Source organism: Aquarana catesbeiana, linkage group LG02 (genome assembly GCF_042186555.1).
Source record: "Aquarana catesbeiana isolate 2022-GZ linkage group LG02, ASM4218655v1, whole genome shotgun sequence".
NCBI classification, from domain to species: domain Eukaryota; kingdom Metazoa; phylum Chordata; class Amphibia; order Anura; family Ranidae; genus Aquarana; species Aquarana catesbeiana.
The window spans coordinates 522,470,997-522,486,575 of record NC_133325.1 but is presented as its reverse complement, the minus strand read 5'-3'; the positions used below and the strand labels follow the sequence as shown (position 1 = coordinate 522,486,575).

The following is a 15,579-nucleotide window of genomic DNA, read 5'->3' as shown; positions in this document are numbered from 1 at the left end:
GTACGGTTCAAGAGAGGGGGTGCTCTCTCGTCCCCCCTTCTTTTCCTGCGGCCTGCCAGGTTGCGTGCTCGGATAAGGGTCTGGTATGGATTTCTGGGGGGACTCCACGCCGTTTTTTTTTGGTGCGGGGTTCCCCTTAAAATCCATACCAGACCTGAAGGGTCTGGTATGGAATTTAGGGGGACCCCCACGTCATTTTTTTTTAAATTTTGGTTCGGGGTTCCCCTGTGGGGAATTCCCATGCCGTTTTTATCAATGAACTTCTATGTGTATTGTCGGACCGGCAATGCAATAGCCGCGAGTAGTTTTAAATGGCTTTTTTCCTTTGAAATGTCATTTTGCTGTCAGACTGTTCTAAACACGGGAAACATGCGCCCCTTTACAGGCATACTATAGACACCCCCCAGCTACGAAATTTAAAGGGATATTACACTTTTATTGTTTGACTTTAAGCATTATTAAAATCACTGCTCCTGAAAAAAACATCCGTTTTTAAAAGTTTTTTTTGCATTGATACATGTCCCCTGGGGCAGGACCAGGGTCCCCAAACACTTTTTATGACAAAAACTTGCATATAAGCCTTTAAAATTACACTTTTGATTATTCATGTTCGTGTCCCATAGACTTTAACGGTGTTCGAACAAACTTTTTTCCTGTTCGCATGTTCTAGTGCGAACCGAACAGGGGGGTGTTCGGCTCATCCCTAGCGGTGATCCTGCTCATCCAATCTGGAAAAAATATTACCAACAAGTGGATTGACTGCATCTTCTGAATTCATGGCCTTCGCCTACTGTCAGATACCATGAATCAGACTGAGACAGAAGTACAGTTAAATCACACTTGTTTAATAATAATAAAAAAAGGTAAACAGAGGAAACGTAGTCAAAACATAGCCAGAGTTCAGGAACAGGAACGGATAGTCAGACAAGCCAAAACGTCAGGGAGCCATAAAACAGCGTAGAAAAACAGCAAGCAGGATCTGGAGCCAGAAGGAATGTCAGCCAAGCAAGTCTTTAACAGGAACACAGGACATCGTCTTTAGAGAGGTGACCAAGGCGAAGGCAGAGATCATCTGGACTGGACGGCTTAAGTAGGCAGGACTGATGAGCAGGATATCATCAACAGGTGAGTCACTGTGGAGAGATAGGAGCTGGCAATTAGCCGACAGCTTAGCAGCCAGCTCAGAGAAGGGCTGAGCCCAGCCCTGACAGTTCCCTAGATGTGTTCTAACTGTGGGAGGAATGTGGCTGACTAGAGGAGAAGAGAGATCGTTGTTCCTACTTAGTAGGAACACACAATCTGTCTCCTCTCCCCTGACAGAACTGTGATTTGTGTGTTTACACTCACAGATCCCGGTTCTCGCTCTGTCATGAGCAATTGCGGGCGCCTGGCAGTCATCAAGCCCGCCAGACACGCACGCCGGCTCCGGGGACACACTGCGGGTGCACTGCTGCAGCGTTATATAGAGCCGACGTGCAGCTACGATGGCTCACGCAGCAGCGCCATCTTGCCGCAGTATAACTGCGGTGGTTGGTCGTGAAGAGGATAAACATTAAAAAAACCAACAACAATTTTGCAATAAAATATGTATTTTTTACATTCTGCTATAAAAAATATCCAATTAAAAAACTGAAAAAAAATCTAACTTCTTCAAAAATTTAGGCCAATATGTATTCTGCTACATATTTTTGCTAAAAATAATCCCAGTTTTCACACTGGGGCTGTCAAGCATTGGTGCTAAAATGACGCTCGTTTCAGCAGTGTTTTAGCGGCACATGTTGGCCGCTACTGGGGCACTTATAACTCCCACTAGCGAAGGAAGGGATTAAAAGTGCCCGTGTTGCACTTGTGTTTTCAGGCGATTTGAAAGCGTTGCCCATTCATTTAAATGGGTAGGGCATTTTGGGAGCGCCCCAAAGATGCTGCTTGTAGGACTTTTCAGAAGCACAGCACCCCAGTGTGAAAAGTCACTGAATGGGAGGCGGTTTTCAAGCGTTATTTAGAGGCTATTTCTAGCGCTAAAATGCCTGAAAACGGCCTCGGTGTGAAGCCAGCCTCAGTGTATATTGATTGGGTTGTGCAAAAGTTTCAGCATCTACAAACTATTGTAGATATACTGAATTTTTTTTTTTTTTTTTACTAGTAATGGCTACGATCAGAAACTTATAGCAGGATTGCAATATTGCGGAGGATAATCAGACTGTGACGGACTCACCCGGGACAGAGGCTTTTGGAGGGTACTGAATGTCAGCCTCTTGCCTACAGATTATGGGCCCTGGCATTTGAGGTACCCTTGAGGTGTTGTTACTTTGGCTTAGGGTCGTTGTCCCCCAGAACACAGAGACTCTGGGGACCCTGTATTTGCCATATTAGCAATAGTGACTGAGTCATACTGTTGGGACTCATACTGTGAGGAGATGCTAATATCATCAACTCCACTCACCTGTCTGATGTCTGCTATGATGTGTTTAATGTAAATGAGTCTAGTCTGGCTTACCACAGCTTCTATTCAACACATTGTTGTTTGTTCTAATTAGCCCTGTGTTGATGTTTATGGTAATGTGTATTGAATAGTCAGTGAGCTAGGAGACTTAAAGTCTTAAACCCAAAGGTCGTGTCTCTGAGTCACTTAGTCTGGGTAAATTATTTGGTGAACTAGCTCATGTTAATTAGGTTGCAGTTGTGTTGTTAGAGTGGTGTGAGCAGGAGGGGGGAACCTCCTCTAATGGTATATAAAGACTTGTAATTTTGGTTCTAATAAAAGAGTCCATGTTAGCAGCTAAGCAAGTCTCGCCTTGTTTTGTGCTTTGTGAGCAGTTGGAATATCTGATATCTGTATCCAGACTGGGAGGAAGTGGTATACTGATGGAAACACTCAAGTGGAGTGTAGGACGTTCCTTCACACAGACACTTTGTGTGACACTAATACAGCGATCAGTGCTTAAAATATCCACTGTCATTGCACTAATGACACTGGCTGGGAAGGGGTTAAACATCTAGGGCAATAAAAGGGTTAACCGTATGCCAAGCCAGTGTTTTTATGTAAACAGTGTAGTGTTTTTACTAAGAGAAGTGATGGATTTTATTCCCTCCTTTGCAGGGACACAAAATCTATCCCTTCCCCCCTGTCAGAACTCTATGTCTATGCACGACGATCAGCGGTTGCCAGCAGACAGAAGTGCAGAATCTAATTTATATACCCGTATACGTGATTCTGCACAGGAGGGCCGCCCTGTAGTAGTATATCTTCTATAGGGCAGCCCTTTACTGGTTAAAGGTTATAAATCGAAATTACAAAATATTACAAAATATCCATACTATATAGTTTAACGGTAAATTGCAAAAAAAAAGTAATATACTGTAGATACTATATATATATATATATATATATATATATATATATATATATATATATATATATATATATATATACATACACACACACACACACACACATATACATACATACACACACACACACACACACTGTATATATACAGTCATGCTCAAAAGTTTGCATACCCTGGCAGAAATTGTGACATTTTGGCATTAATATTGAAAATATGACTGATCATACCAACAAACTGTCTTTTATTTAATGATGGCAATCACATGAAGCCATTTATTATCACATTTTTGGATCCTTTTTCAATCATAATGATAACAGGAATCACCCAAATGGCCCTGACAAAAAGTTAACATACCCTGGAATGTTTGGCCTTGGTACAGACACAGAAGGTGGCACACACAGGTTAAAATGGCAATTAAAGGTTAATTTCCCACAAGAACAGTCAAAACATAACCTGCATGACAAGGTAATGAAACTTTACAAAGATGGAAAAGGATATAAAAAGATATCCAAAGCCTTGAATATGCCAGTCAGTACTGTTTAATCACTTATTAAGAAGTGGAAAATTAGGGGCTCTTTTGATACCAAGCCAAGGTCAGGTGTATCCCTTTCCATCTTTGTAAAGTTTCATTACCTTGTTACGCAGGTCTTTTGACTCTTCTTTTCTACCTCCTCATGGCTCAGTGTCTAGCCTGCTTAGTGCATCCATGTAAGAGCTAACAAAATCATTGACTATTTAACCACTTAAGGACCGCCTAACGCCGATTTACGTCGGCAAGGCGGCACGGGCAGGCAAAATCACGTACATGTACGTGATTTGCCTCTCGCGGGTGGGGGGTCCGATCGGACCCCCCCCCGGTGCCCGAAGCGGTCCCGTTCTGTTCCCCGGCGATCCGAGATGAGGGGGAGGCCATCCGTTCGTGGCCCCCCCCTCGCGATCGCCGCCGGCCAATGGGAACACTCCTTTGCTGCTGTATGCTAAACAGCAGCAAAGGAAATGATGTCATCTCCCCTCGGCTCGGTATTTTCCGTTCCAGCGCCGAGGGGAGAAGACATCAATGTGAGTGCACAACACACACACACACAGTAGAACATGCCAGGCATCCAAAACACCCCGATCCCCCCCCCGATCGCCCCCCGATCCCCCCCCAATCACCCCCCCCCCCCCCCCCCGTCACAAACTGACACCAGCAGGTTTTTTTTTTTTTTTTTTTTTTTTTTTTTCTGATTACTGCATAGTGTCAGTTTGTGACAGTTACAGTGTTGGGACAGTGAGTATTACCCCCCTTTAGGTCTAGGGTACCCCCCTAACCCCCCCTAATAAAGTTTTAACCCCTTGATCACCCCCTGTCACCAGTGTTGCTAAGCGATCATTTTTCTGATCGCAGTATTAGTGTCGCTGGTGACGCTAGTTAGTAAGGTAAATATTTAGGTTCGCCGTCAGCGTTTTATAGTGACAGGGACCCCCATATACTATCTAATAAATGTTTTAACCCCTTGATTGCCCCCTAGTTAACCCTTTCACCACTGATCACCGTATAACCGTTACGGGTGACGCAGGTTAGTTCGTTTATTTTTTATAGTGTCAGGGCACCCGCCGTTTATTACCTAATAAAGGTTTAGCCCCCTGATCGCCCGGCGGTGATATGCGTCGCCCCAGGCAGCGTCAGATTAGCGCCAGTACCGCTAACACCCACGCACGCAGCATGCGCCTCCCTTAGTGGTATAGTATCTGTACGGATCAATATCTGATCTGATCAGATCTATACTAGCGTCCCCAGCAGTTTAGGGTTCCCAAAAACACAGTGTTAGCGGGATCAGCCCAGATACCCGCTAGCACCTGCGTTTTGCCCCTCCGCCCAGCCCACCCAAGTGCAGTATCGATCGATCACTGTCACTTACAAAACACTAAACGCATAACTGCAGCGTTCACAGAGTCAGGCCTGATCCCTGCGATCGCTAACAGTTTTTTTGGTAGCATTTTGGTGAACTGGCAAGCAAGCACCAGGCAGCGTCAGGTTAGCGCCAGTACCGCTAACACCCACGCACGCACCGTACACCTCCCTTAGTGGTATAGTATCTGATCGGATCAATATCTGATCCGATCAGATCTATACTAGCGTCCCCAGCAGTTTAGGGTTCCCAAAAACGCAGTGTTAGCGGGATCAGCCCAGATACCTGCTAGCACCTGCGTTGTGCCCCTCCGCCCGGCCCAGCCCAGCCCACCCAAGTGCAGTATCGATCGATCACTGACACTTACAAGGCACTAAACGCATAACTGCAGCGTTCGCAGAGTCAGGCCTGATCCCTGCGATCGCTAACAGTTTTTTTGGTAGCATTTTGGTGAACTAGCAAGCACCGGCCCCAGGCAGCGTCAGGTTAGCGCCAGTACCACTAACACCCACGCACGCAGCATACGCCTCCTTTAGTGGTATAGTATCTGAACGGATCAATATCTGATCCGATCAGATCAGATCTATACTAGCGTCCCCAGCAGTTTAGGGTTCCCAAAAACGCAGTGTTAGCGGGATCAACCCAGATACCTGCTAGCACCTGCGTTTTGCCCCTCCGCCCGGCCCAGTCCAGCCCACCCAAGTGCAGTATCGATCGATCACTGTCACTTACAAAACACTAAACGCATAACTGCAGCGTTCGCAGAGTCAGGCCTGATCCCTGCGATCGCTAACAGTTTTTTTGGAAGCTTTTTATTGAACTGGCAAGCACCAGCGGCCTAGTACACCCCGGTCATAGTCAAACCAGCACTGCAGTAACACTTGGTGACGTGGCGAGTCCCATAAGTGCAGTTCAAGCTGGTGAGGTGACAAGCACAAGTAGTGTCCCGCTGCCACCAAAAAGACAAACACAGGCCCGTCGTGCCCATAGTGCCCTTCCTGCTGCATTCGCCAATCCTAATTGGGAACCCACCACTTCTGCAGCGCCCGTACTTCCCCCATTCACATCCCCCAACGAAATGCAGTCGGCTGCATGAGAGGCATTTTTATGTGCTCCCGAGTACCCCTACCCAACGAACCCCCCCCAAAAAGATGTTGTGTCTGCAGCAAACGCGGATATAGGCGTGACACCCGCTATTATTGTCCCTTCTGTCCTGACAATCCTGGTCTTTGCATTGGTGAATGTTTTGAACGCTACCATACACTAGTTGAGTATTAGCGTAGGGTACAGCATTGCACAGACTAGGCACACTTTCACAGGGTCTCCCAAGATGCCATCGCATTTTGAGAGACCCGAACCTGGAACCGGTTACAGTTATAAAAGTTAGTTACAAAAAAAGTGTAAAAAAAAAAAAAATATATATAAAATAAAAAAAAATAGTTGTCGTTTTATTGTTCTCTCTCTCTATTCTCTCTCTCTATTGTTCTGCTCTTTTTTTACTGTATTCTATTCTGCAGTGTTTTATTGTTATTGTTATTATGTTTTATCATGTTTGTTTTTCAGGTATGTAATTATTTATACTTTATTGTTTACTGTGCTTTATTGTTAACCATTTTTTTGTCTTCAGGTACGCCATTCACAACTTTGAGTGGTTATACCAGAATGATGCCTGCAGGTTTAGGTATCATCTTGGTATCATTCTTTTCAGCCAGCGGTCGGCTTTCATGTAAAAGCAATCCTAGCGGCTAATTAGCCTCTAGACTGCCTTTACAACCCGTGGGAGGGAATGCCCCCCCCCCCCACCGTCTTCCGTGTTTTTCTCTGGCTCTCCTGTCTCAACAGGGAACCTGAGAATGCAGCCGGTGATTCAGCCAGCTGACCATAGAGCTGATCAGAGACAAGAGTGGCTCCAAACATCTCTATGGCCTAAGAAACCGGAAGCTACGAGCATTTTATGACTTAGATTTCGCCGGATGTAAATAGCGCCATTGGGAAATTGGGGAAGCATTTTATCACACCGATCTTGGTGTGGTCAGATGCTTTGAGGGCAGAGGAGAGATCTAGGGTCTAATAGACCCCAATTTTTTCAAAAAAGAGTACCTGTCACTACCTATTGCTATCATAGGGGATATTTACATTCCCCGAGATAACAATAAAAATGATTTAAAAAAAAAAAAATGAAAGGAACAGTTTAAAAATAAGATAAAAAAGCAAAAAAATAATAAAGAAAAAAAAAAAAAAAAAAAAAAAGCACCCCTGTCGCCCCCTGCTCTTGCGCTAAGGCGAACGCAAGCGGCGGTCTGTCGTCAAACGTAAACAGCAATTGCACCATGCATGTGAGGTATCGCCGCGAAGGTCAGATCGAGGGCAGTAATTTTTGCAGTAGACCTCCTCTGTAGATCTAAAGTGGTAACCTGTAAAGGCTTTTAAAGGCTTTTAAAAATGTATTTATTTTGTTGCCACTGCACGTTTGTGCGCAATTGTAAAGCATGTCATGTTTGGTATCCATGTACTCGGTCTAAGATCATCTTTTTTATTTCATCAAACATTTGGGCAATATAGTGTGTTTTAGTGCATTAAAATTTAAAAAAGTGTGTTTTTTCCCCAAAAAATGCGTTTGAAAAATCGCTGCGCAAATACTGTGTGAAAAAAAAAAATGAAACACCCACCATTTTAATCTGTAGGGCATTTGCTTTAAAAAAATATATAATGTTTGGGGGTTCAAAGTAATTTTCTTGCAAAAAAAAAAAAACTTTTTCATGTAAAAAATAAGTGTCAGAAAGGGCTTTGTCTTCAAGTGGTTAGAAGAGTGGGTGATGTGTGACATAAGCTTCTAAATGTTGTGCATAAAATGCCAGGACAGTTCAAAACCCCCCCAAATGACCCCATTTTGGAAAGTAGACACCCCAAGCTATTTGCTGAGAGGCATGTCGAGTCCATGGAATATTTTATATTGCGACACAAGTTGCGGGAAAGAGACAAATTTTTTTTTTTTTTTTTTTTTTTTTGCACAAAGTTGTCACTAAATGATATATTGCTCAAACATGCCATGGGAATATGTGAAATTACACCCCAAAATACATTCTGCTGCTTCTCCTGAGTACGGGGATACCATATGTGTGAGACTTTTTGGGAGCCTAGCCGTGTACGGGACCCCGAAAACCAAGCACCGCCTTCAGGCTTTCTAAGGGGCGTGAATTTTTGATTTCACTCTTCACTGCCTATCACAGTTTCGGAGGCCATGGAATGCCCAGGTGGCACAAAACCCCCCCAAATGACCCCATTTTGGAAAGTAGACACCCCAAGCTATTTGCTGAGAGGTATAGTGAGTATTTTGCAGACCTCACTTTTTGTCACAAAGTTTTGAAATTTGAAAAAAGAAAAAAAAAAAAAGTTTTTTCTTGTCTTTCTTCATTTTCAAAAACAAATGAGAGCTGCAAAATACTCACCATGCCTCTCAGCAAATAGCTTGGGGTGTCTACTTTCCAAAATGGGGTCATTTGGGGGGGGTTTGTGCCACCTGGGCATTCCATGGCCTCCGAAACGGTGTTAGGCAGTGAAGAGTAAAATCAAAAATTCACGCCCTTAAAAACGCTGAAGGCGGTGATTGGTTTTCGGGGCCCCGTACGCGGCTAGGCTCCCAAAAAGTCCCACACATGTGGTATCCCCATACTCAGGAGAAGCAGCTAAATGTATTTTGGGGTGCAATTCCACATAGGCCCATGGCCTGTGTGAGCAATATATCATTTAGTGACAACTTTGTGCAAAAAAAAAAAAAAGTGTCACTTTCCCGCAACTTGTGTCAAAATATAAAATATTCCATGGACTCAATATGCCTCTCAGCAAATAGCTTGGGGTGTCTACTTTCCAAAATGGGGTCATTTGGGGGGGGGTTGTGCCACCTGGGCATTCCATGGCCTCCGAAACTGTGATAGGCAGTGAAGAGTGAAATCAAAAAGTTACACCCTTAGAAATCCTGAAGGCGGTGATTGGTTTTCGGGGTCCCATACGCGGCTAGGCTCCCAAAAAGTCCCACACATGTGGTATCCCCGTACTCAGGAGAAGTAGCTGAATATATTTTGGGGTGCAATTCCACATAGGCCCATGGCCTGTGTGAGCAATATATCATTTAGTGACAACTTTTTGTAAATATTTTTTTTTTTTTGTCATTATTCAATCACTTGGGACAAAAAAAATAAATATTCAATGGGTTCAACATGCCTATCAGCAATTTCCTTGGGGTGTCTACTTTCCAAAATGGGGTCATTTGGGGGGGTTTTGTACTGCCCTGCCATTTTAGCACCTCAAGAAATGACATAGGCAGTCATAAACTAAAAGCTGTGTAAATTCCAGAAAATGTACCCTAGTTTGTAGACGCTATAACTTTTGCGCAAACCAATAAATATACGCTTATTGACATTTTTTTTACCAAAGACATGTGGCCGAATACATTTTGGCCTAAATGTATGACTAAAATTGAGTTTATTGGATTTTTTTTATAACAAAAAGTAGAAAATATCATTTTTTTTCAAAATTTTCGGTCTTTTTCCGTTTATAGCGCAAAAAATAAAAACTGCAGAAGTAATCAAATACCATCAAAAGAAAGCTCTATTTGTGGGAAGAAAAGGACGCAAATTTCGTTTGGGTACAGCATTGCATAACCGCGCAATTAGCAGTTAAAGCGACGCAGTGCCAAATTGGAAAAAGACCTCTGGTCCTTAGGCAGCATAATGGTCCGGGGCTCAAGTGGTTAAACACAGACACTAATTGTGATTTAAAAAGCCACAAATGTGGAAAATTAACCTTTAATATCCATTTTAACCTGTGTGTGCCACCTTCTGTGTCTGTACCAATGCCAAACATTCCAGGGTATGTATACTTTTTATCAGGGCCATTTGGGTAATTTCTGTTATAATTATGATTTAAAAAGGATCCAAAAAACGATGTGATATGAAATGGCTTCATGTGATTGCCATCCTTAAATAAAAGAGTTTTTTGGCACGATCAGTCATATTTTCAATAATAATGCCAAAATTTCACAATTTCTGCCAGGGTGTGCAAACTTTTGAGCACAAGTGTGTGTGTGTGTGTGTATGTGTGTGTATATATATATATATATATATATATATATATATATATATATATATAGCAAAGATAAATACAAGTTCAAATATAAAGTAGGTAAATAAAGTGACATGTTTGTTCTTTTACATATAATTGTATATATTATTATTATACAATATTAATAATTAATTACATGCATTTACTTATTAATCTACCTTTACCTCTTAAACCCATCTTTGGCACGGAAACTATGCAACACCATTTGATTACCGAAGGACATGTTTGCCCTTTTAATGTGTAATGGTAAAAAATAGGAGTTGATCACCCAAATTACAGAACATTTTGAGAATTGCATAATTTAGGTTATTTTTAGTAAATCTTACGTTTGCATACATTATAACAATCATGTATGCCATTCATGCATTTTATATACTACTCAGAAGCTTATAATTGTACATACAGATATATAATCTAATAACCCAGCATTATTTTCAGCTATAGGATAATCTGTATGTTGACACTTGCCATGGCAGGTGTTAACTAAAACAAATAAAAAAATGCTGTCACTTGGAGAAACATGGTAAACTGACCTCCTGCCCTTTCCTACCTCCTACATATTCCACTTGGCCAGTGAGGCTGACCATCGGTAGGATGGGGCTTAACACAAGGTGTGACACTAATCAGAAATGTTGGAGCTTTACCTGGCATTCAGCCATGACAGCGAGGTTTGTGAGGCTGCTGAAGTATGTGCAGGCACCTCTGACTGAAACGTATACATTCAGCAGTGTGTCCCTCTCCCCCAGTTTTAATACACAGCGATATTTACCCATGTTGCTGCATTTTTGGTTAAAGATTACTCCCTACATTTGTGTGAAATGATCAAGCAATCCTTACAGGCATTTACACAGAAGTGATATAGTGGTTTTTTTTTCCCACAGATATAGTGTTTTTTGTATCTACAGATGGGTAAAATTAAATTTTGAAAATCAAAGCAAGCCAGATCAGCTGTCTGGCAACACCAGAAGTGTATAGTTGATAGCCTTAGATCATAAATTATTCAGTTGCCTTAATACATTTGAAATTCATAGACCATAGTGTAGACAGTGTTCAGTAAAGTTGAAAATATTACAGTTGTGGATTATTTTTCATAATATTACTTGCATTTTCTGTATACTATTTAGTGTGTGCACCAAAAATAATTTTTTTTAAACCTTCTGTTGTTGTTACAGATCCACCCACTGTGGAGGGTAATGCAGAATCAGCTCTTGTGGTTGGTCTTACCCCATGGACTGACTACCTTTTCCGGGTAGTGGCCAGCAATATTTTAGGAGTGGGGGAACCAAGTGCTCCTTCTTCTTTAGTGAGAACAAAAGAGGCTGGTAAGATATTGACCTTAAAACGTCTGCACGTCACATTAATGTGTATAGTCAATTATTGTCACTAGAATAAGACGTTGAATATAGTGGGGTAGGGATGTCCCGATACCGATACTAGTATCGGTATCGGCACCGATACCGAGCATTTGCCCAAGTACTTGTACTCGGGCAAATGCTCCCGATGCTTCCACCGATACCTGGAAGTCAGCTGTGATCGGCGCATGGGGGAGATACAAAGATTCTCCCCCAGCGGCTTTCACCAGCTTTAGTGACATACAGCTGTGATCGGTCACAGCTGACTGTCACTGCATCTTCCTCCATGCCGCCTCCGTTCCTCTGTGCCTCTCCGCTGTCCCCTGCATTCCTCTCTCCTTATCTGTCCCTCTCAGCTGTCCCCTCCGTTCTGCTCTTCTTATCTGTCCCCTCCTTTCTGCTCTTCTTATCTGTCCCCTCCTTTCTGCTCTTCTTATCTGTCCCCTCCTTTCTGCTCTTCTTATCTGTCCCCTCCTTTCTGCTCTCCTTATCTGTCCCCTCCGTTCTCCCCCTCCGTTCCTCCGTCCCCCTCCTCCTCCTTCCTTTGTGTATGGAGAGAGTCAGCTGACTCTGTCCATTCACATAACTGAAACATTGTAATCTCCTGTGATTACTATGTGTCAGTTTATGAATGGAGAGAAGCCGCTGTCTCCTCTCCATTCATTCTCAGTGCAGCTGACCCTGCAGAGAAAGGGACTGGGGAATCTCTATCCTCTGTCTCTTTCTCTGTCTCAAGGGGGAGATATCAGAGGTCTGTTAAGACCCCTGATATCTCACCAAAGCCCCCCAAAAGGGTTGATTAAAAAAAAAAAAAAAAAAACAATAAAGAATAAAAAAAATATTATTGTAAAAAAAAAAAAATAACACACACATACAACGTTCACCCCCCCCCCCCCCCAAAAAAAAGCAAGCACTGTTAAAAAAAAAAAAAAAAAAAAACTGTCACGTGACATTAAAAAAAAAGTATCGGTAATCGGTATCGGCGAGTACTTGAAAAAAAGTATCGGTACTTGTACTCGGTCCTAAAAAAGTGGTATCGGGACAACCCTATAGTGGGGTATAGATGAAAATTCATCCAGTTTGAGGTCATATAGTTACAACAGGATCACATTACTAGAGAATTAGTAAAGTTCCATTATTATCTAAAAGTATCCTCTAATCATTACTGAATAAAAATGTCTGTGAATGTGTCAAGGAAGAGTTCATATATCTGCAGGATACAAAGTGGTTGATTTACTCAAGGCAAATAGACTGTTCACTTTGCAAGGAAAGTTAAACTTTGCAAGGGAAGCTCCCCAGAGCTCGATGAATGAGGTAATGCTTTACATACTTGTATCATCTAATCATGCGCAAGCTATTTTTTTCCTTGCATGTGATTGGGTATTCTTTGCTAAGTACATTTTACCACATTTCACTACATTTTCACTAAGATATGGCAAAAATTCTCTTGTACAGTGAACAGCCCATTTTGCTTTTAGCAAACTAATCCCACAGATACTAGAAATCTTTTTTGTCAGTTGGGAGCAAAAATATGCAAAATTCACCCATGCAAATGTAAATAAATGTTACTACTGGCAAGTGACAAGAAAAATCAACTCACATGAAGTCACTGGGATTTGCAAATTAGAAATGCAATCATTTTTAATTCTGGCATTGAAATGTGCAGATTTAAAGTCTAACTCCAGCCAAAAACCTTTGTTGGCTGTAACCATGGGAATACATCTAAGCAAGCTGTTGTAGTGAAAAGTTGCAGCAGTGGAGATGAAAGACTTCCTACGCATAAACAGGGCCAGATTTATACCTTCTGCCCCCACAGGCTAGTTGTCTTTTTCTGATCCCTCCTGCCCCTGTTGTCTAGCCAACCTCACTGTTACACAAAATGGTCACTTTGTGTTTTAATCATCTAGAAAAATATATTTTTTTTTTTCTTAGAAAAAAAACCTCCCTGCGTCTCAACATTTAGGCATGTTGGTGCTATTATTAAACTGGGGTGCGACTTTATCTACTCACACCTGAGGGCTGTAGCTCTATGAGATACCTCTATGAGTCTTCGAACATTTAGGTCCATTGTTGCTGTGAAGAACTAGGAGTGCAGAGAGGGAGTGCACAGAGGCAAATCACAAGAAACCTGATGCGTGGGCATTTATTGAGGAGCTTGGGTGTATGGGAGGGGAGACAATAGAACACAGCACAGAGAGGCAGTATATTTTTCTCATGCTGCCCTTGAAACTGCTGTTTATTTTTAATTTCCATTAGCAAAAGACTCCCCACAGCTCTTGGGCCCTGCATACCATTTGGGTGACAATAATAGGATTTTTAAAACAGCTTACCAGTAAAATCCTTTTCTTTGAAGTCCATCACAGGACTACTATGTGGGTTATATGCCACCTTCAGGTGATGGACACTGGCACACCCTAAGACAAGAAGTCCACTCCCTATATAAGCCCTCCCACTACTGGGAGTACCTCAGTTTTGTAGCAAAGCAATACACGTGTATACCAAAAAGAAGGGAGAGACCTCTGTGTCCCATGATGTACTTCAAAGAAAAGGATTTTACAGGTAAGCTGTTTTAAAAACCCTATTTTCTTATCGTACATCACGGGACACAGAGCCATAGTAGTTACTATGTGGGATGTCCCATAGCAATGCCAACTGAAGGGAGGGAGACACAACAAAAGTAGGGCACTTAGAGACTAGAGGACTTATACTGCTGCCTGCAGTACACTGCGCCCAAAGGTGATATCCTCATGACCTTTTACATCTACTTGATAGAATCTGGTAAATGTATGGACTGAAGACCAAGTTGCGGCCTTGCAGATTTGAGCCATGGAGGCTTGGTGATGTACTGCCCAGGAAGTACTAACAGCCCTGGTGGAGTGTGCTTTAATATGAAAAGGTGAAATTTTCCTCTTTAAACCATAATCTTGAACAATCACTTGACAAATCCATTTAGTAATAGAAGATTTCGATGCTGCCTGTCCTCTCTTAGGACCTTCTGGCAACACAAACAAAACATCTGTTTCACGAATCTGAGCTACTGCTCTCACCACATCAAGAGAATGTAGTGACCCTTATTCCGCAGAACGAGGTTCTGGAAAAAATGAAGGCAGAACAATATCCTGGTTTAAATGAAAACCTGCCACTACCTTCGGTAGTAAACTAGGATGAGGACGTAATACAACCTTATCCTTATGAATAATCAAATATGGCTCTTTACAAGAAAGAGCAGCCAACTCTGATACTCTTCTTGTAGAAGATATGGCAACCAGAAAGACTAATTTCCTTGTCAAAAGGACCAAGGGCATATCGTCTCAAAAAGCTGTTTCTGTAACGCCGACAGGACTAAATTCAAGTCCCAAGGGTTCAGGGGTGACCTAACCGGAGGATTAATCTGCGTTACCCCCTGAATAAAGCTACAAACCAGAGAGTGTGAAGCAAGTGGTCGTTGAAAAAAATACAGATAAGGCCGACACCTGGCCTTTGATAGTATTCAAGGCCAGATTAATTTCTAATCCCATCTGTAGAAATTCAAGGATCTTACCTATGATATACTTCTTGGGGTGCCAACCCCTGGATTCACACCAGGAGACATATGCCTTCCAGACTCTATAATATATGGACTCTGGAGGCCGGCTTCCTAGCATTAACCAAAGTAGAAACTACTGAACCTGATAGCCCACGGTCTTTCAGAATGTGGGTCTCAATAGCCAAACCGTTAAATTTAGCGTTTGTAAAGTAGGATGGAATACCAGACCTTGCGAGAGAAGGTCTGGCCGTGGTGGTAGGGTCCACGATCTCTGCATACCAAGATCTCCTGGGCCACAAGAATCACCTCCTTCCCTTCCTGCTTGATCCTGCGAAGAA

General features: G+C 42.5%; 1 protein-coding gene across 2 annotated transcripts in view; it reads left to right on the top strand.

Moving 5' to 3' along the window:
* The window catches only part of CNTN2 (contactin 2), a 430,563-nt gene that overhangs the window by 336,918 nt on the left and 78,066 nt on the right, over nucleotides 1-15,579 (top strand). For both annotated transcript variants that reach the window (XM_073615820.1, XM_073615821.1), the window contains one exon: nucleotides 11,536-11,685. In XM_073615820.1, coding sequence (XP_073471921.1) covers nucleotides 11,536-11,685 — 150 coding nt within the window. The remainder of the gene's footprint in view (nucleotides 1-11,535; nucleotides 11,686-15,579) is intronic.